This window comes from Narcine bancroftii, chromosome 6, assembly GCF_036971445.1.
Source record: "Narcine bancroftii isolate sNarBan1 chromosome 6, sNarBan1.hap1, whole genome shotgun sequence".
Classification (NCBI taxonomy): domain Eukaryota; kingdom Metazoa; phylum Chordata; class Chondrichthyes; order Torpediniformes; family Narcinidae; genus Narcine; species Narcine bancroftii.
The window spans coordinates 39,680,269-39,703,185 of NC_091474.1; the positions used below are offsets into that span (position 1 = coordinate 39,680,269).

Genomic DNA, 22,917 nt, shown 5'->3' on the forward strand with positions numbered 1-22,917 from the left:
TATATTATGCCTTCCACATCTTTGTCTATTTATTTACTCTATCTAATGTATATTCCAAAAGACTGTTAAAATCCTCTGTACAGACATTCTGTAATCTAACTTTTTATCAGCAATTAACTTGGGGTGCATTAATCTTGGCCCCCACACCCCCCCCCCCACCCCTTTCCACTGATCAAGAACAGTTGGTTCTACAGATTCGATACATTTGCAAAGACATTGTGATTTTGCAAGGGAGAACCATTCTGAGGGCTAAAACAACTTTTTGAAGCAGCTCTTGTGGCCAGCCATTTTTGTGGAATTCAGAGCAACGCATGCTCTGTGAATGACTGGGCCTTTTCAGTGGATTGACCTCTGCCAGGAGGGTCACTTGGAGAGACCGCTTCATTTTAAATGTGCCTAGCAGTGAAGTAACTTGGAGAGACTGGTGCGAGGGTCTTAGAAGCTTCATGAAAGTTGGCCAGTTTGGGTCTTGCCTATAAAAGGACCAGGAGTGTTATGACCACAGCTCGTGTGGATGGACATTTCTTCAAAGACAAAGCAAGGAAAACTGGTGAGTCTGTAGCAGCCACAACTGCAGTCTTCCCATCAGTTGAAGATTAATTCTGGGCATGAAATTCCAAAGGCCAATGCATCAACGGACAATTAATAAAGAACATACACATGCACAAAAAAGACACCTGCGCATAGCTGGGGATAGATTCACTGTTAAGGATAGTTTAAAAGTTAAGACTTTAGTTTAAGAGTTAGAATAAAATTAGTGTTTTAAAATTAAACACTATCTTGTTCATTGCCTATTGCTGCTCATTACGTGCAGTTTGTAACATCACACACTATCTCCAAACTCATCACTTCCAGACTCCAACCTCATTGATTCACAACACCGCACTGACCGGTTCAATCTCCTACCCAAGATCTACAAATACAATTGTCCTGGCAGACCCACTGTTTCCACATGTTCCTGCACCACCAAACTGGTATGTGTTTAACTCAACTCTTGTTTTTTTCCCCCTTGGTCCAAACCTTCCCACCTACATCTGCGATACTTTGCATGCCTCATGGATCTCATGGACATCCAATCATTATATACCTCCATTTCTCCATTCTGAAAGCCTCAAAGCCCTTTGTTTATTTCTCGACAATAGACCCAACCAGTACCCACTCCTCCACCAACCTCCTCTGGCTGGGAGAACTTGTCCTCACCCTCAATAACCTTGTTTGACTCATTCTACTTTCTCCAAGTCAAAGTGATAGCCATAGGTACAGGCATAGGCTCCAGCTATTGGCTATGTAGAGCAATACATGCAACAAGACTACACAGGCAAGATCCCTCAACTATTTCTCTGCTACACTGATGACTACTTTGGAGCTGTCTCATACACCCATGATGAGCTCGTTAATTTTATCCACTTTGCAGCAAAATTTCACCCCGTCCTCAAATTCAAGGTCCATCTCCAGCAACACTCTCCCCTTTCTCGATCTCATTGTCTCCATCTCGGAGACAAACTCTTGACAGACAACTTTTATAAACTAACCAACCCCTACAGCTATCTTGACCACTCCCTATCCCCTGTAAGGATTCTATTCCTTTCTCTCAATTCTTCCATCTCCATTACATTTGCTCCCAGGACAAGGTCTTCCAAGCCATATCATCAGAGATGTCCTCCTTCATCAAACCATCATCAACTCAGCCCTCCCCTGCATATCCTCCATTACCTGCACATATGTCCTGGCCCCCTCCGCCCCCACATGCTTCAAGTACAGGATTCCCCTTGCCCTCACTTCCAATCCATCAGCCTTTGCATATCATCCTCCATTTCTGCCAACTACTAAATGATCCCACCACCAGGGATCTTTGCTGATCCCCTTCCTGCCTTCTGCAGGGACTGCTCCCTTCGTGACTCCCTCATCTACTCCTCCCTTCCACCATTCAGCAACTTTTGAAACTACCCCGTGACACAGGAGATGCTCCACTTGCACTCACACCACCTCCTCACCACCAATTGGGGGCCCCCTAACAGTCCTCTTCCAAGTCAAGCAAAACCTTATTTGTGACTCTGCAGGGGTCATCTACTGCATCCAGTACTCCTCTGCATTGGTGAGTTGGAATGCAGATTGGGAGATCTATTTATTGAACTCTTCAGTTCTGCCTGCCACAATAGCCCAAAGGTGACCCATTTCAATTCCCTGCCCTATTACCTTGTCAACATGTTGGTTTATGATCTCATGCACTATCAGGCTGAGACCACCCGCAAACTTCATATTCCATCTTGGCACCCTCCAACTGGATGTCATTAACATAGATTTCTTTGGTTTCCATTAGCCCATCCCCCCCTTTCCCTGTGTTTCCTTACCTCCAGTTCTCTCTAGCCCCTTTCACACTTGCGAGTGGTCCCAAGAATTAATGGCCAAAGAGCCTTTAAACTGTTTAATGTGAAAGGCAAATTGTCTCAACGCCGGCGTCAGATTATGTCATTTTACGCTGTTGATTGATGGCTTCGACCCCTTGTATAATCCCCAGCATCTGAATATGCCGGCATTGCAATCAGGCAAGTTAGAATGGGCAATTGCATTTTGGGATTGAAATGATCCAAGTTTTTGCATGAATATGAAGAAAGAAAAGATTAAAAGAAGGTATAAACCTTGCTGTGGGAAAGTCACAGCAGGCAAAGAGAGGAAATAAATAGCAATAGCAGACCATTTTTAAACAGTGTTGGAAAGTTCATAGTGCTATAGCGCACAATTTGTAAAGACCATTGACCATGGGTCCGTGCGGTGGAGAAACCCCTCCAAGTGTGCTTTGTGCATGCAGTCATTCATACAGCCTTTCTCTGCCACACGGAATTCTAGGAAGGCAGGTCCACCATCGCTTTTTTCCCACGGTATTTCTATATTGTGCACGATAGCACTACCAACTTTCCCACAGCCTTTATAAATTGTGCACTATAATGCTACCAATTTTCCCACTCTGTTTAAAAATTATTCGTTATTGCTAGCACTTTCCCACAGTCCCTTATAAAGGTTTATATAGGTTGGCACAACAACAACAGGTGCTGAAGGGCTCCTACTGTGTTGTACATAAAGCTTAATTATGTTGTACTTAGGCATGATTAATTTTGTTCAAATATAGATCATAATACATAACAGCAATAACGTGGAAAACTGAGAATTTGGTAAAAATAGACATGGTACATTGAAATGCAAAATTGTATACCTTTAGAAAAAAATTACATAGTTTAAGAAATCAAATTGGAAACTTTTATAAAATTTGGAAACCATATATGGATTTTATGAATAAAAGTCCATCCACATCCTCCACTTTGCCCACCCCTCTCATTCAGTAATTATAGTCAATGAATATTATATATGTTAATAATATTGTATATATATATATATAAAAATAAAAGTGTTCTTTCTTTTTCTTCTTCCTCTTTTTTTCTTTCTTTTGGAGGGAGAGGGGTTGGGAGAAAATTAAAAATGTATTTTATCATTTTGTATGGTTTATTAAGTTATTATATTATTGAATTTATACTTTGTATTGATACAAATGATAACAACATTGATCAGGATTTAGGGCAGGTCAACTATCACTCAATGCATTATGACGTCACCGGTAGAAGGTAGAACAGTCCTTGCAATGTTGGCTCCTTGCAAGTTTGAAAGCATTCAATGTCCCAGTTAGGAGTAGTCAAGTGTGAAAAGCCAAACCCCCATTCCTATCCCAAGACACTGAACTGGCGATTTAGTAGGACGCAAGAGTGAAAGCAGCTTCTCTCTCTCTCTCTCCTTTTCGCTTAGCTCTGCTTTCACAGAGCCCCAAACAACCCGCCCCCCCCCCCAAGTTAATTCTCACCTTTCCTCTCTCCTGTGTCACATCTTTATCCAATTAACACCTTTTTTCTGTTGGTTTGTCCCCCTCCCCCTGCCCATTCTTTCTTTCCTCGCTTATTTAATTCAGGCAACTGTCTGCTTTTTATTCACACCTTGAAGAAGGGCCCAGAGATATAATGATCAAGATTATAGCTTAAAAAAATAGAAATAAGCAGAGAATTAATCAGAGACTCAGCTGTCACCTGGCAGATCCTGCACCAGAGGTTTTACAGACTTTGGTGATGAGGGCTGTCCTTGGTCAGATGTACTCGCTGGACGGATCATTGCTGTAGGATCCCCTGGTTGCAGGTTGCTGTGATTTTCACTTGCCATTTTGTTTGCATCTGTCCTGCAAACTAAGAGGATAAATCAACAATTAATTCATGACACATGCACATACATAAACACTGGGAAGCAGACATCCTATTTCAACTAGAATTCGCATGGTTCTCACAATTCTCTCAATTGTAAAACTTTCAAAAATATAAATAAAACTTAACAAATTAAGATGCAAGTATCCAGTAACTAATAGTTAAAGCAATGATAAAACATTCTACATTTCAAGTATTAAAAACTGATTCACAGCAGACACCAACACACCATTAATGCATGGATTCTGCTCATATTTTTAGTCTTTCTAGACATGGACTTTATAAATACAAGTTCCTCAAATGTCTATCTTCTTAAAATGAAATAATATCAGGAAATGTAAGAATTCTTTCCAAATATGCTAGCTGATCTGTGAATGTACTCATGATTCTCCTCAATAAATACGAAAAAATGCACAGCATATTCTTTCAGAAATTAAGTGAAGCAAGCTTTCGTTTTTAAGAGTCAGATTGTCAATTCCTAGTAAAATTCAAGGGGGGGGGGGTTTTAAATATATCATCAATGTGTCGAACTCAGCGGTATTTTAGCAAGTTTCTATTGCACAACTTCAAACATTGTCATTACTGTAACTTGGATCTTAAGCCTACAAAGAGGGAAAACGGGAAAATAGCTTGTTATAGTAATTTTAAAAATCATTTTCCATGACTGTAAACCTTTAGATGACAATCTGAATATCAAGCTTTTAAAATTTAAGGAAAAAAAACCATCTTTACAACAATGAAGTCATAAATAGCATTTCAAAAGCCCCTGGAATCAACAGAGCCACAAAAGCAAGAAATGTGTTGACTTCATGCCTTGTAAACACAGAATGAACAATACTGTCTTCAAATTAACTTAATTGGAATGTTAATATTACATTCAAGAACACCTAATTTGATGTTATGTGATTAGGCTTTTTCAGGTGCATTCTAAACTAAGAATGCGCCTGAAGAAGCAGAAGCGGCCCTTTAAATTGTCGTTCAGGTGGCAGCGTTTAAAGCGCAACGCTGGCCACCTGAAGGACGCAGCTGCACAGGAGCTGTGATAAGCAGCCTGACCCTTTAACATCCGCTTTCTGCCAGCTGCATTCAGGTGGCTGGGGGAGCCACTGAGCTGAGCTGATTATCCCTCTTGGAGGAGGGTTACGTAACTCGCCTCAAGAGTGCCTCCTGCACATTCAGGTGGCCTCAAAACAGCCGCATATTGCCTAAACATACGGCTTTGCATGCGGGGCAATTGGCCACCTGAAAGTGCCTACCGTTAGTATAAAGCAGATGGCTCCACAGTTAAAAATACAAGAACCACCATTTAGAATTGGCCTCTATTTATTTCTTTTTCAGGATCCAGGAATCACTATCAAGGGAAGCATTGTCTCCCTCTTAGTAAATTTTTTAATATTCCATTCATTCTCTTTCCACACCTTTTCTATGACCTCAAGCAACATGCTTCTTTCTGTCCAAATTTTGACAAAGGGTCCTGGATATGAAACATTGTTTTTCTTCCTAGATACCACCTGACCTGGTGAACATTCCCAGCATTTTCTGTTTTTTTATGTACTGCCCATCAAGAAAATGGTAGTTAGCCTTCTTGAACTACTGCAGTGCTTTTGGCAAAAATACATCCTCAATACTATCAAAAAGCTGATTCCAGAAATTGGGCACAGAATGAAATATTTCCAAGCCAGGTGTGAAATTTGGATGAAATCTGCAGGTAACAGGGCTGCCTTGCACCTGAAGTCCTTTCCTTCTTGGATAAAGGATCCAGATTCAGGAAGTGCTTTTGAAGTCAACTTGGTGAGCAGAATTTAGTACTTGGTGGACAGAATGGATGCTTTGATGTGGACAGGAAACCATTCAAGCTCCTCAGATTTTTTTAAATTCCATGCATCTGGCAGGTGTGGACTATTAACTTGTGCCTTGAAAATGTCAGAAAGGTTTTGGGGAAATTAATTCCCATAGGATATTTAACTCAGATTTGCTCATGTTGCCTCTTAATTTATGACCAGTCCAGTTTCTGGTAAATGGTGACTTCAGAATGTTGGCACTCAGCCATGGTAGAAACACTAAATGTCATAGATAAGGCTCTCTCTTTTTTTGGAATGGTCATTACCTGGTAATTATGGCATAAACATTACTTGCCAGTTATATCTGAACATTGTTTTACTGCCTGCTGCACACAAACACAAATTGCTTTATTTGCTGAGTTGAGAGTGGACTTGAACTTTGTACAATCAGCAGATATCCCCCTCTTCTGACTTAAAATGGGAAAAAAACATTACTGCTGGGGACCATTTGTAATTTTAATGTCTATGAGTTGAGATGATTGACCAATAACAACAACTTTCTTTTGCAAGGTACAAGTCAAACTATTGGAATATTTTCAGTTTAATCAGTTGAGAATGATGAAAAACTGGGTCAGCCTTGATAAAGGATCTCAACTGAAAATGTGGAATGATCATTTCTACTCTCAGATGCTGCATGCCTAAACCCCCAAGTCCCTCCAGTTTCTCTTTGCTCAAAATTCCAGCATTTGCAGCAATAAATTGCTTCTTGATTCATGAAACATAGATAAATCAACTACTCTTGCATCTTCTTTGGCATTCAGTTCTGGCTATAAAGTAGTCTGAAGTCAAATAGTCCTGATGAAACCCAAACTAGGTATTAACTGGCAAATCGATGGAGCATAGACACATCTAGATATCATTACCAACATCACCTGTCACTTTGCTGATCATCGGTAGTAAATTAATAGCAATTTGTCCTGATTTTTTTGTTGTAATTTTACAGAAACAGCTTGGCTTGAGACATGCCTTCAATAACAGTTATCTCAACCCAGACCTTTTGTCATATCATCTGAAGTCATTCAGAATGAAGTGAATTGGCTGAAGGCTGGATTTTGAGATGGTGGAGATTTTAGGACAAAGTGGAGATAGATATTTAATTTGTTACTTCTGGTGGAATATAGTCGCAAATGTTTTAACTTTGTCTTTAGCATTCAAATAGGGTTTCGCTATTGTTAAAAAACCAGAATCTACTTAAGTCATCTCTTCCTCCATCTACTCCTCATTAAATCTCTACTTATCCACTAGTGGACTGTAGAGGTCTGATTATTTGTAATTTGCAAAATTGCTTGGTGGGGGGTGGGGTTTGCAGTTTAACATATGCATAACTTGTCATGGGCACACCACCAATTTTAAATACATCTGGTGCTGCTTCCAACATACTCTTCTGTATCCTTCATGGAACCAGACATGATATCTTGGCTTGATAGCAACTTAGAATGAGGGATGATTGGCTACATATAAATTATTGTGATATATATTTATGCACCTATCATCATCTCACAAATGCTGATATGAGCAGCTTGATTCATTATTTTTAAATCAAGTGATAAACAGCACTCTCTCATATGATTAATTTTTAAATATCCTCATATAAAAAGGGAATGATAAGCAAACAATTTTGTGCCTATTCAGTTTGTCATCAAAATGGCTCAATCAATCATAGTGCAAGAATGATGGAATTTCTACCAAATTTTAAGATTACCATTACTGTCTCTGACAATTAAGGACAGAGCCATAAACTACTAGCCTTACTTTAATGCCTTTGAAATACTCAAAATGTTTAAAGGCCACTAACACTGGTAAAATTCAAATAAGGCAAAAGATCATTGTTTAAGCAGTGCAATCACAAGTCTGATTTAATACCTCACCTTGACAGCTGGCACGCAGAATGTTCACATAGCCACAATAAGTTCAATGAAAATATAATCCTGTTAGAATTTCAACATCTTGAATAAACTTGAGACACGAACAGAAAGCAATGCAATATTCACAAAAGAAAATCTGAATTTTTACAATTAGATCACAAACTTCCAAATCCCAGCAGTGCAGTCAGTAGAATCACTGCCTCAACGCCAAGTGCAACTGACTTCAGGTGTTGTCTGTTTGTGCAGCCTCCCTTTAACCACCTAGGTTTCCGCCAGGAACTCAAGTGCCCTCCACACCTCAAAGATGTGCAGATTGTGAGGTTAATTGGTCATTGTCAATTGCTGCTCATGTATAGGTAAGTGGTAGAATCCTTGGAAAGTTGATGAAAATGTGGGGAGAATTTAAAAAATGGAATTAATGTTAATAGATGCAAGAACAAAGTAGACTCAGTAAGACAAAAGATTCTGTTTCCATCTATAATGACTTACAACATGTCATGGGCACACCACCAATTTTAAATACATCTGGTGCTGCTTCCAACATACTCTTTTGTATCCTTCATGGAACCAGACATGATATCTTGGCTTGATAGCAACTTAGAATGAGGGATGATTGGCTACATCTGAAAATGTTAGCTTTGTTCCCAAGGGTAGAAAAATTTGCCAAATGTACACACCATGTAGCAAACAAAGTACTATTACTGGTGCATTATTTATTCTTTATTTTATCTTCTTATCCAAATATTCTTTTTTTTGAAATTATCAGTATTGCAGTTATGATCATTTATTAGTGATCGAGAGAGGGGAGACATACAATTTAGAGACAAATTCGTATTTATGATAAAGGAAACTTAATCAGTTAAATAGCTTGTAGCCCCTTTTCTACTGGCACCCTGTGCCAGGAATTAACTGGGAATTTAATGGGACAGGGTCCAGTGGAAAAGGAACATTGTCCGAATGTTGTCATTTCACGCTGGGGATTAACCACCTCTACCTCTATTCATATCCCCGGCGTCAACAAACGCCGGGGTTCTGATAAAACCAGTGGAAAAGGGACAGCAGAAAGTTACCCCTTTCCAGTTGAAGGTAGAACACTCCAATCCCAGGGGATGAGTGTGTTCAGTGGAAAAGAAAATAGTGTCCCAGTTAAGGGTGGCCCAGTGGAAACAGCACAAAGGGCTTCTTATCCTAGGACAATGCACAGCCAATTAACTGGGATGCCAGTGGGCTCATGACAGCTGCCTGCAAGGAGTTTGTATGTTTTCCCCATGTCTGCATGGGTTTTCCCCAGGGGCTCGGGTTTTCTCCCACCATTTGAAATATACCAGGAGTGTAATTTCAGACTCGTGGTCTGAAGTGGCCTGTTACTGTGCTGTATTTGTTTAAATCTAAGCTCTCAGAGCAATTCCATTCTCACTCATTTTCTGGTAACTCGTCTTTTATGCCTGCCAATTTCATGCCAATTTTTCTATTTTCACACCATACATGGGAAAATTTATAATAGAAATTAAAATAGTAAACATAAGGTAGATATGTAGATAGGGTGGTAAAGAAGGCTTTTGGAATGCTGGCCTTTATAAATCAAAGCATAGAATATAGGAGCTGGGAGGTGATGTTGAGACTGTTCAAGGAACTGGTGAGGCCAAATTTGCAATACTGTGTGCAGTTCTGGTCCCCAAATTATAGGAAGGATATCAATAAGATGGCGAGGGTGCAGAGGAGATTTACTAAAATGTTGCCGAGATTGCAGTATCTAGAATGCAAAGAAAGATTGGGTCTTTATTCACTGGAGTGTAGAAGGCTGAGGGGGGATTTGATAGAGGTATATAAAATTATGAGGGGGATAGACAGAGATGTGAATAGGCTCTTCCCCTTGAGGGTAGGTGAGATTGGAATGAGGGGTCATGAGTTAAGGGTTAGGGGACAAAAGTTTATAAGTAACATGAGGGGAAACTTCTTCACTCAGAGAGTGGTGGCTGAGTGGAATGACTTCTGGAAAAGGTGGTTGGAGCAGAGTCAATTTTGTCATTTAAGTGAAAGTTGGATGGGAGGGGATTGGAGGGTTATGGATAGGTGGAACTAGTAGAGTTCTCTTAAATTGGTGCGAACTAGAGAGGCCAAAATGGCCTGTTTCCGTACTGTAGTTGTTATATGGTTATTTTTGGTGTGGGAAAAAAAAGCAATCATGCAGCAATCACATAACTCCACCCAAGCTGTTGAAGCAGAAATTCCAAATGCAACCAAAAATTTAGTATTTTTCCCCCCTACCATTTATCAAGGCACAAAGCTAACAATTATTTCCCATTGAAACTGCTACGTAGAAGAATCAAAACAACTAGATTTCACAGTTTGAAAATAAACTGATGACCATCTAAGATCAATGGTATTAAACAAGAAAATGGTATATATTTTCTTCTGTCAGTTTTCTGAAAGGGAATCATGGTCAGTGAATATTTAAGGTAAAAGGTGAATACACGCTTGGTAAGCAAGGAGGTGAAATGTAACCTTGGATAGACAGGAACGTGGAAATTGGAATCAGATCAGTCATGGTCTGATTAAATTGCAGTAAATCCCTTGGGCAAAGTGGTTCTGAATGGGCACCTGCCCCCTCCATCACACACACAAAACATCTCACCTTCACCTCCATCCCACAAGTGAATATAGAACCTTCAACTAGTCCACCCACCCTCACTTGCACATGCCCCCATCCTCTATCCACCCTGTTTACACATCCTTCTTCCACTCTCCTTCCTGCATGTGTATGCCACATTTTCCATCTATCCTCTTCATTCACCCTCCAGTGCACATGCACCACCTTCATCCATACACCCTCCCCTTTGTCCATCCACCATCCCCTCGTCCTCCCCACTCCCCTTCGTTCATCTGTCCTCTTATGAGCAGCCACTTTGCTGTTCCACTCATCCTGCGCCTGACTCTCCATCATCACTGGGCACCTGCCCTCTCTATCCATCCCTCAATGGGCACCCCCCCTCTCTATCCATCCCTCAATGGGCACCCCCCCTCCATCCAATCATCCATCATTGGGCCCCACCCTCCATCCAAACACCCATCATTGGGCCTTGCCCCCTCCCCCTATCCAATCGTCGTTCCTTGGGCATCCGCCCCCTCCATCCAATCACTCATCATTAGGTACCCTCCCCATAGCCAATCGTCCATCACCGGGCACCCACCCCCAGCATCCCAATCGCCCATCACTGAGCACCCGCCTCCTCCCTCCATCCAACTATCCATCATTGGGCACTCACACACCACCAGTCACTGGGCACCCCATCACCCATTACTGGGAATGCACCCCCAAACCGTCCCTTCACTGGGCGCACACGCCCCCTCCATCCATAACTGCGCACACGCCCCCTCCGTCGTATCGCACGAACATACGCCCCCTCAAACATCATAGCGCACTCGCCCATGCAGCCTTCATTCCCCCTTCCTCTCGTACACATAAAGCCCTTCTTCTAGCTCCACTCCCGCACCCACATCTTCTGATTGCCCCATTTCACGCGCCACTCAATGGAGCCGTTGCGCCGCAGGTGCCTCACTGCGCATGCTCTTGTTATGCCGACCGCCCAGATGCTCAGTTGCAGTTCGAGCGTGCGGAGAGGAAGACTTGTGGACGGGCTTGCAGCCCGGCCTACGGTTGCCTTAGGCACCAAATTCGACTATTGCCTGGGTCCGTATCGCTATGCGAATAAGGAGACGGGCCAATAGGGCCAGCGGGCAAACAGGCCGCACACCCAAGCGACGTAAAGAAACAGCTTCAAGATGGCGGCGGTCGGGAGCCCGCCCGTTTGCAGCGCCGCCGCTATCTCCCCGGCTCTCTCCTTCTCGCATCTTTGCGAGAAATAACGGACTATTGGTGAGATGCGCGTTGCCGTACTCGTCACGCGGCGTGTGCCGGTGTTATGCGCGGCCCTACTACCAGCTGTATAATGAGGAGGTTCAATACCAAGCCACCTCTTCTCTGATCCCGCCTCCGCTTCACCGCTCGGCCACTGCCTCCATCTTGTATTCCGGAGCGCCGCGCCACTCTGCGCATGTGCGCAACATCGGCGCCAAGCCATTCATTGGCTGCCGTGAAGAAGGCGCGTGGGCAACGATTGGGTAGGCGGCAGATATCAGTAAGAGGTGTTTTCGTTGGTCAGGTTGAGGGCGATGTATGTTATATTCGATTGGAACAAGCTCCCGCTGAAGAATTAGGGGCTTAGCGATTGGCTACTAAGTGGCACGTGCTAATATGAGAGGGTACGTCATCAAAATAAACAGGCTCTTGAGGGGTGGTTTGCTGGTAATTTCTGAGTAAGGTTGGATGTCTGATGTTAGTAATGTAAATACTTGGATGGCTTGCTTAGGCAGTTGTCATAAGGCCTAAGCAATGTCTTTGTACTGAGGTCCGGAACATGTCACTCATTGGTGGTGTTCTGACATGCTAATTCGGGTCTGGGTGACCCTGAGTGTCGGTAGTTGTCTGTATTTGTTGGAGGACCTGAGGTTGTCGATGTTGATAATAATGATAGTTTATCTGTTTCTGCCAATTCCACAGGTGGGGCAGGGGGTGAGCTGTGAGGTGGGCTTCTGAGTTCATATGAATGGATTTGATGTTCTTAAGGAGTTGCAGAACTTGGAAACATACATTTAACCCGCCAGGTTATTGTGCTTATCTTTCAAATGCTTGTCATGATGCCTCTTGTATCTTAATGTTCTTTGCTCTGTCACCTGTTCTGGCAACTCATTCCAAATACGTTTTTTGGAATATTTTATTTTTGACTTTCCAAATTTAAACTGTTATCAACATTATCAATGTCAATGCTAGCAGTATTAACATTGAGTACAATTTGCAATTATTAATTCTATATAACCCAATTCTTTTAAACCTTCTTTCTCTCACCTTAAATCCATTCCCTGTACCTGGTACAGTGAGAAGTATTCTTCAGTGAGTTTATCAAGTAACCTGTACTGTTGGAAACTTGCTATCTCCCATATCTATTCTTAATTATGTTATCTCTGTCATTGCACTTAGCCTCCTGTGCTCCAGGGAAAATAGACTTGACCTATCCAATTCAGCTAAAATTCCTGTGAATCTTTTCTACACCATGGCTTAATCCTATCCTTCTATTAATGTCATCACCAAAACTGCACGCAGTACTCCCAAGTGCAGCCAAACTAATTTTGTAACTAAAACTCTTCTACTCATTGCGTTGGTAGAAGATGGTGAGTGCAGTTCTCCATTGACTCCCATCTTCACTTCCTGTTGCCTAAGTGAAGCTGCCAACATACTGTAAGACATCCATCCCAACACCCTATTCTACTTCGCACTGGGGAGAAGCTTCAAGAGGATGAAAGATGCACCAAGAAGCTTAAAGACTGTTTCTTTCTGTCAGGCTACAGAATAAATTCCTCAACAGCACTCTTTTCCTTTCTGTGCTCTGTACTTATCTTTTTCATTATAACTCTTTGATCTATAACTGTGTTTTTAGCCTGCTACTTTGTTTGGCTGCATACATGCTAGAGTTGACTTACCAGACTGACTGTGGAAGAACCTTTCATTTTTACCAGGTATAATATAAAAATGAATTTGAAGGCAAGCATGCCATATGACTTTCTCACCACTTTGTTAACTTTCTGCCCATTTTCAGGGAACTATGAGGATGATTATTGCCATAAACATTATACAATGTGCACCTGCACCAAAATTCTTGCATGCTGCAGTTGTGCAGGCACTTCATGAAAACACAACTACATTTGTATACCTTAAATTTCAAAAAAAGATAATAAATACAAAAGAGAGACAAATATTCAGTTACCATAGTGCAAGAAAAAAGTGGTGTTTGAGCAGTCTATGGTTAGTGTAACAAGGAGAGATTCCAGTGTCTGATAGTGGTTGGAGTTAAAAAAAAATGTTCTTGAATCTAGAGTTGTTGATCTTCAAGCTGCTGTACCTCATACTTTAAAGGTAGAAGTGACAAGACATGACTCGGGTGATGATGGACCCTCATAATATTGGCTGACCTCTTAAGGCACCACCTCACATACATGTCTTCAGTAGAATGGGAAGTTGGAGCCTGTGATAGACTGGCTATGTTTGCTACCCTCTGCAGCCTTCTGCGTTCCTGGGCACACAAATTCCTAACCTGGGCTCTGATGCAACCTGTGCACCTAAAGACAACTTGTCAAATCTCAGACTTCTTAGTATAGGCATTGATGTGCCTTATTCACAGTTCCCTTAATGTGCCGTCATGTTTCTGATATATGGACTCTCAGGAGCTTAAAGGCACTAACCCTCTCCACCTCTGTCCTATCAATGCAGATAGGTACAAGGTATTGTCAGCCTCCTCTTCCTAAAATCATCAAAAAAAAACTCTTTGCTCTTGGTGATGTTGAGAGCAAGATTGTTCTGGCACCACCCAACCAGATTCTCGATCTCTAACCTGTATTCTGAATCATCATTTCCACTTATTTTGCCAAAAACAGTGGTAACAGTGGAATTTATAGATTGCATTAGAGCCAAACTTGAATACACAGTCGTGAGTGTACAGAGAATAGAGCAGGGACTAAGCATGCAGTTTTGGGATGCCCTGCATTGATGATAGCGAGGAGGAGATGATGGCTGAATGAAACGTTCCATGCTATATGACTCTATGACAAGTGCAGCAGATAGATTGGCAATACCTCCATCAGCAGATCCCTGAGTTGCACACTATTCTTGTTTTGAAAACTTATCCCCAGACTTCACTTCATTGAGAACATCTACAAGAGGCAATGTCTTATGAAAGCAGCCTCTATCCTCAAGAATCCCCACCACCAAAGTCATGCCCTCTTCACTTTGCTGCCATTGGGGGGAAAGGGTACAGGTGCCTGAAGATGAGCACTCAGCAGCACAAGGACAGCATCAAATTCTGAATGAACAATGAACCACAGCCACTACCACAATTTGTCTTTTTTTTGCACTATTTTATTTATTTTGAAATGTGTTTCATAGAAATGTGCACTCTGATACTGCTGCAAAACGATGAATTATGTGATTGTGTTCATGACAATAAATTCTGATTCTGTCCTTCATAATCACTTGGTCTAAATTGTGGAACTGCCTTCTCAACTATACTGTGGGGAATAAGATTGCAGTAATTCAAAGTGACAACTCCACACCACTCAAGGGTAATTACGGGTTGGACAATAAATTCTGGCCTTACCATTGAGCCAATAATCCGAGAAATGAATCTTAAGTATCTACTGTGACATTGGCTCCTTGTAATGATCTAGTTTTTATCTCTACATCTTCACAGATGTCCGTGGCATATCTTGCAGTTCACTGACAAAAGACAAAGGAGGAAAAACCCAACACCCAACCCCAACCAACCAATTTTCCCTTGCAACCGTGTCTGCCTGTCCCGCATCGGACTTGTCAGCCACAAACGAGCCTGCAGTTGACGTGGACATTACCCCTCCATAAATCTTCGTCCGCGAAGCCAGGCCAAAGAAAAATATTTCAACAACTTTTCACATTCCTTTTTTTCTTGCTCTCAAAGCTTATGTCCATTAGTTTTTCTTGGTAATGGATTTCTGTTAATCTTTAGTTATAAAATATATATTTTTTAGTAAAGTTAGCTTGTGGGATGGATACAGGATCACACACAGGTCACATTACATTTACAGAGACCCAGAGTTAATTTCAGAGTTGCTTTGTCTGAAAAAGAGCCATAATGCAACTGAAGTGTTATTAATTGAAACTCAAGAACTAGGAGTTGTTCTTAAAATCATTTTTGTGTACATTCAGCATTATGGTGAAAGCTTTTTCAAAACTTGAGTACCATTTCAATGACCCCTGTGTAGACTTTTTGGAGTCATAACCACTTAAGCAGAAATAAAGTCAGTTTTTGTGGATCTGAAGTGATAAGTTGTGTTTTGGACAGAAATGAAGCTGCAACAGTAGTGATGTTGTGTCACATGATTTCAGGGAGAGATATTTTTAAACCTGTTGGAAGAAACCCTACATCCTGTGAATACAAGATTGCTTTCTCTATCAGGAGAAGTAAAGTATCAAAATCCTCTGAAAAGGATGTGTGGTGTTCTTATTAAAAGAAGGAACACCCAGTGGTATTTTAAAAGAAAATAGCCATTTTGACTGTTCTTTTAAGAAAAGAGAGGCAGCCTCATTTGTGTCCAGAGGAATGGTCAGTTTTGATAAGTTTGAAATCATTGTAAAAGATACAGACACAGTAACTCCTAAGGAAAATAGGAGGAACTTTGTGGAAAATCATTCGTATGAAGGAGCATTGTTTTCAAAATGACTCTACAAAAGGAATTTGAGAGTTTTAAAGACATCTGATGATTTGATATTTAAAAATACTTCATTATTGCTTTTGAGCAACAATATAAAGAAATCTGATGCTTCACACTTGCTTCAATATTACTTCTGAACCACAATTTAAAAAGTTCAACAAGATGTTTTAAACTGGACTTGAAAATTGACTTTAGAGAATAGAGATGTAGGGTGTGGCCAAGCTAATGAGCTGAGAAGTGTTTTGAAAGAGCTCTCCACAAGAAGCATTAAAAAGACAGTTTAAAAGCTCAAAAACCAGAATTTTATTGTCAAAAATGGATAAAACTACTGCTAAATGACTGGGTGTGTTGAGTCAGGGATCAGCGGGCTTAAATGGAGCCAGCATGAGCTGGCTTAGGATGCAGAGGAGGTTGACAGGGACAGTAATCACGAGGACTCTTGAGTCAGAGACTAGGGTCGGTGGGGTGACAGCGATGACGGTAATGGCGGTGGTCAACTGTGCAAGGGACCCAGCCATGAGGCCAGGAAAAGCTCGAAGGTGGGCTACTACAGAAAAGGGAGAATGAGGAGCTGGAGTCCTCCTTAAGAGACATTTTACAGACTCTGACCCGTGGAAAATAGGTTGGAGAAGATAATGGATAGAAGAGCCAGAGACATGTCAGAAAAATTAGGATGGAGGGGGCCCTGGTGAATATAACAAGCAGGGTGACAGAGGTAGAGGAGTGATTGGGGGCAGGGGAGGATAGAATTGCTACAATAGAACAAGAAATTAAAGGTCTCAAAGAAAGAGATGAGGTATGGGGGAAGTTGGAGAACTTCACAAAACGCTGAAACATTAAATTAGTGGGATTGAAAGAAGACATGAGAGGGGCATCTTAGAATTAATAACTAAATGGATCCTCGAAGTACTAGGAACTCCCATTAAAATAGAAAGAGCATTTAGAGCCCCAATCCCTAAGTCAGGACTAGGACAAAGACCCCAGTTGATCCTTATAAAGTTGAAATATTTTCAAGATTGTGAAAAAATATTAGGGCGGTGGCAGAAGGGGCAATTCAGAGGGGAGCCCCCTTGGAGTACAAGGGGTCAAAAGTGTTTTTATTCAGATATTAGTGCAGCTCTGTTCAAGAAATGGAAAGACTTTGAACTGGTTAAGTAATTGGCAAAGCAAAAGGGCTATGATTGTGTTCTTCGTCATCCTGGTACCTTGAAAATTGTGTTGCTGGGGGGAGGAGGAATTTTTTTACAAAAAAAGAGAAAGCACGTCAGTTTATAAATACCCTACTAGCACTAAATGGTGGACTAAGTGAAAAGAGTAAAAGGGGCAGTAAGACTTCAAAATTATTAAAACTGATAGACTGGGAGGACTTGGATTTCTGTGTTATAAATTTCTGGGTGTTTTCTGATTTTAAAAAAATAATAATAAAATAAAAAGATGTCATGTAAGGGTGGGGTTCTAGGACTGGATGAGTGGAGAGTGCTGAGGATGAGAATGGAGAATCATGGTGACTGCATGGTAAGGGACCTCCAGAGGTGCGAGCAGAGGGCGGCTGAGACTTGTGTATGATGTGCGTGAGGTATGTATGCGGGGGGGAGGGTGGCAGTGAAGATGGAGGGAACCCTGATGTAATGGCTAAAAGTGTAAAGTATGCCACTTTCAATGTTAATGGCTTAAATAGAATGGTGAAATGAAAAAGGATCTTGGTACACTTTTTTTTAAATGAAATTAGGTTAGATCTGGCCTTCTTCCAAGAGATGCATTTAACAGAGCGGAAACATTAGAAGCGAAAAAGGGGATGGATGGGTCAGGTCATAGCCTCCTCGTTTGGCTCAAAGGCAAGGAAGGGGTAGCAATTCTAGTGGGGAAGTGTTCCGGTGCAGAGGGTGATTACAGACAAAGTGGGAAGATTAGTTATGGTGAACTGTCAACTGGACCCTAGTGAATGTCTACACCCCCAATTATAATGATTAAAAATTTATACAAGACATTTCCATACGATTGGCAAAGGCAAATGAAAATATTCTAATGGGGGGATGACTTTAATCTATGTCTGGATCCGGTGCTGGATAAATCTACAAAATGAATCACGAGAACTAGTGTGGCAAAAGCCACCATGAGAGAGCTTAATTTGATAGATGCATAGTAGAAAAAGCATCCAAGAGAGGGGGATTACCTGTTTTATTCAAAGCAACATGACTCCTGCTTTAGAATTAACTTTTTTTTCTAGCTTCAGCCCATATAGAGGGTAGGATCATGGAAGCTGAGTATGGTGCAAGGCTTCTCTTTGACTATTTCCCCCTGATTTTGACTATAGAAATGCCAGATAAGCAGGACACAGAATACAGGTGATGTTTTAACATTATTGTTGAAAAAGCCAGAGTTTTGTAGTTTCATAAGAGCTGAAATAGCCCTTTTCTGTGAGGCCAACTCCCCCTCTACTCTAGTTAAATTCCTTCTCTGGGACACTCTTAAGGCATACTTGAGGGACCAGATAATTGTGCATACAAAGATGGTCAATAAAAATTATATGAGGGAAGTGGGGGAATTTGAAAAGGGCACTATCTAATTAGAGAAGGATTTTCAGAAATTGAGCTAAGAAGACCACTATAGAGCTCTTACAAACAAGAAATTGGAATATAATACATTTCAGACATATTGTATGGAGAAGACCCTTGTGAGGTCAAGGCAAAAGTATTGAGTTGGGGGGGAAATAGCTCACAAGGTCCTCACTTGGCAGCAAAGGGCAGAACAAGCCTCTAGAACAATCAATGCAATACAAACAGGGAATAGTCAGATCTTGTATAAACTAAAGAAAATTAATGAGACCTTCAGAGAATTTTATGAAGGACTGTATAAATCTAAATTGACTGGGGACTCTGATCGAACGGACAAGTTTCTGGCCAGATTAGATCTCTCAAATTTAATCCTGGAGGAGCAGGAGACTCTAGACCTTCCTCTTACAGAGGAAGAGCTGGGGAAAGCATTGAGTGTGCTACAAGCTGGCAAATCTCTGGGGGAGGACAGATTTTCACCTGAGTTCTATCGAGAATTTAAGGATTTACTAATGCCTCTGCATATGGAGGTGATAGACTAGGCAAGGGAGACATGGACCCTCCCAGAATCTTTCACAATGGTGATTGTTACGATGATCTTAAGGTTAAGGATTCACTTTTGCTGCTTTCTTATAGACCAATCTCCCTGCTGAATACTGATTATAAGATCCTTGCCAAGGCCCTGGCAAACAGATTGGCATTGTATTTACCAAAATTAATAAATAAAGACCAGGCAGGCTTTGTGCAGGAGAGGCAAGCAGCGAATAACTTTGGAAGACTGTTGAGTATAATGCATCTGGCACAAATCAGAAATGGGATGGGATTGGCTGTTACCTGGATGCAGAGGAGACTTTTGATAGGCTAGAGTTAGAATTTTTATTTAAAGTGCTGAAGAGGGTGGGGTTAGGGCCAACTTTTCAAAATTTGAGAAACAAATATGACACTTTTTGAAGGATTTGGCACCCGTACATGTGCCACATAGGCATAAGGCGGTGATTGATTTCCCCCATTCCCTGCCATGGTGTCCTCTCGCTCACACTAATCCTGATCAAGGAAAGTCAGGACTATATATTGGCCCATCGATTGCCCACTGAGCAGCAACAATCCCTGTTCCGTAATTATTAGTTATTATCCTAGTGTAAAGTTTTTTGTTGTTGGTAGAAGTCTGAATGAGCTGTCCTGTGTTAAATGTGTGGGGTGGGGGGTGGGGGGTGGGGGGAGGAGACTGGAAAAGGTGCAAGCTTGCGTATGTAGTCAATAATGAGAATGGAGTGTATGTAAATTTGAATATGAGCTGCCAGGATGGCACTAACAATGTATATGACTGTACAAGCTTATATGAAAATATTATTAATAGTTTGAAAGCTATTATTTTGAATTTACCATTGTTTGGTGAATTTTCCATTGTTGTTCCTTATTTTGTACTAATAGATTTTATTTATAACACTTGGCATAACTAATTGTGCTTTGGCTGGATGACTTCTGCAACTTGCCTTCAAGGCAACAATGGGAATATGTTTCATAGGGTGAGCCATTGTCCTATGCATCTCTCCTGACTTTTTATTCAAATTAAAATGACTTTGTTTTCCCTCTTTTTACAGTTCTGATGATGGATGTTTGACCTGAAACATTAAGCTGGGTTTTCTTTATTTTGGATATCTATCATTTGATTTTTTTATATATATATATTTTCATTTATTTGTTGCAGTTCCTTACCACTGGGGGTCGCTATTGCCTGTGAACTGATACATGTGAAGAGCCAGATCATACAGCCCACCAATTGCTGAGAGTAGGGCAAATGCAATTTGGATCAGAAGGTGCCAACTGCGGGAGCTGCCTGATTCCAGTGATGCTTGTTCCCTGGAGCTGCAATCTCACTAGTGACAATTTAGCTCTGAAGAGATATTCCAGCTGACCTGGGCTGCTGAGTTGGTGGAGGCTCACAGCTAAGGGAGATGCTAGAAAGGAACCGGGTCTTTGATTCAGTCTGGGAATCAGGTGTGTGGGGACCTGGTGAATGTAGAATATTACCAATTTCCTCTCAAGATAATCACTAGAGAATATCAGTAATGCAACTCTGAATTTGGTTACTGTATATATGTATGTAAAAGTTAATATCCCCCTTATTTTTGGCCTAAATATCTGGTATTTTCCATATATCATGTGTAAAAGTTGACCCCACCCACCCCATTTTTGGCTCCAGATGCCCCAACTGCCTGCCCATTAGAGCTCCTGATGCCCTGGCTACAGACTCTCGCCAAGGCGCCCACCACCTGTCCAAGCTCCAGATGGCCTGAATATGGACGCCTCCAGACCCTGGCTACCTGTCCATCTGAGCTCCTGATGCCCCGAATGCCACAGGTAATTACTGCAATCAAAAGTAGGACGTGTGTAATATTCAACCCCTTAAATTTTAACCTAAATTGGTCCACAAAATTCAACTATTACATGTGTATACAGTCATTGATACCTTTGTGAAATAGGACGTTATGTAATTTGAATGTTGTGCCAACACCATAATGTATACTTAACAAAGCTATATGGGATACTGTAGTGTACCTCTGTTGACTACATAGTACATGAGTTACATGTGTTGCGTGCGGGAAGCTGTTGCATTCGCTATGTCCTGTTCTCCAATCAGAATTTCTGAACTCTACTATAATCTTATGGGATTACGGGTGTATATATTCTGTTGGAATATATGATGCCTGAATGGACATTATGTGGTGCATAACTGTATATGGTACATATACAGCACAAACTGTTTCAACTAAGATATAATACATAAAAGAGAATGGTATCTTTGTAAAGATATACAAATGAAATCAATAGTTTTTTTAATGCTTTCCGACTGAAAATGTTGGCCAATAACTGTGATCCACTTGGAGACACATGAGTCTGCAGAGGCTGGAATGTGAAGCAAAATAACAAATTTCTGAAGAAACTGCCTGTCCCACTGAGTTCCTCAAGTTTTTTTTTGTTGCACTGATTCTCTTGTCTGTATGCATACAACGGTTAAGGTAGCTTGATTATAACAGGAGGGTGAATGATATGGGCTTCATTTACCAATTTTTCCAAGATAAACTTTATTAACAAAAATAAATACAAAGGAAAATGGTGCAAATTCTACATTTTTTGTTATTATGTATGTTTCATTACTGTACATTAGAGTGTTAACAATTAATTATATTTCATAGCACCATTGCCACTAATGTGACTTGTTGGGGTTATTTGATGGGCTTCTCCACTAGTCTGAGGCGTTCAATGCCCAGTAGCAAGAGCCAACCCTGGAACTTCCACACAAGAGTTTTGCGTTGGCTGCACCAAGCTTCAATGCGTTCCTCAGCACGTACTTCTGCAGCCTGCATTGTGCCAGTTGGCATCATTCCTTCACTGACATCTCACTGCCTGAAACCAACAAGTTATGGGCAGACAAAAGAGAGTCTTCCACTGGCGTGATCATCATGCAGCAGCATTAGTTATCTCTGTGTGTGCCCCAGAAACAACATGTAAATCAGAACCCTCTGTTACATTGGTGTTGGGATGAACCAGGTTCCTCTGTCTCTGTCACATTTGCTCTCAGGGCAAAGTCTTCAGTAGGACTAGGCAGAAAAATACTTGGGCAGGGATCAAAAGGGCCTATTTCTGTGCTGTAGTGTTCATATGGTTATAGAAAATTGCTTCATTGAGCACCTTCTTTCTATCTGCTGCTATAGCAGGGATCTCCCAGTGGCAACCCATTTCAATTCCCCACCCTATTCCTATTGTGAGAGAATATATAGATAGGCTTTTGGGAGATAAATTGGGAAAGGTTTGTTAGAATGGGTTACATACAAACATGTTAAAACAGATCTTATTTGAAATAATGGAGCTCTGCTAATGCTAGATATATCGGCTCCACAGCTTTTGCAAGAGATTTGGAGAGTGACCAAGATACTTCACTAATGGATTGTTGTTTACTAAAAGGCAACAGATGAAATAACTTGTTGGAGCCACCTTCTGTCTGGAAGGGTACTTGCTGTTCTAAGTGGGTCATGTGGTTTTGCAAGCAGAGATGGTCAAACAGGCTTTGTGTGTGAAACACACACACAAAGATCATTTCTACAATGTTACAGCCAGCAAC

General features: G+C 41.2%; 1 protein-coding gene and 1 long non-coding RNA gene across 7 annotated transcripts in view; one reads left to right on the forward strand and one right to left on the reverse strand.

Annotated features, from left to right (window-relative positions):
• The window catches only part of pcif1 (phosphorylated CTD interacting factor 1), a 120,746-nt gene extending 108,705 nt beyond the window's left edge, over positions 1-12,041 (reverse strand). For 3 of the 6 annotated variants that reach the window (XR_011340045.1, XM_069884706.1, XM_069884711.1), the window contains exons 1-2: positions 11,912-12,041; positions 4,071-4,223 (exon numbers count right to left, since the gene is read on the reverse strand). Coding sequence is in view for 5 of the 6 variants with exons in the window: in XM_069884706.1 (XP_069740807.1) it covers positions 4,071-4,223; positions 11,912-12,026 (268 nt within the window). In the remaining variant the exon portion in view is untranslated. Of the gene's footprint in view, positions 1-4,070; positions 4,224-7,947; positions 8,008-11,442; positions 11,807-11,911 lie in introns of those variants that run through there. The other 3 variants (XM_069884710.1, XM_069884709.1, XM_069884707.1) reach the window with 3 other exon arrangements.
• LOC138735985 (uncharacterized) lies at positions 11,414-21,923 on the forward strand. Its single transcript, XR_011340049.1, has 2 exons — positions 11,414-11,821; positions 20,503-21,923. It is a non-coding gene; the product is annotated as an uncharacterized lncRNA (long non-coding RNA).
• The last annotated feature ends 994 nt before the right edge of the window (positions 21,924-22,917 follow it).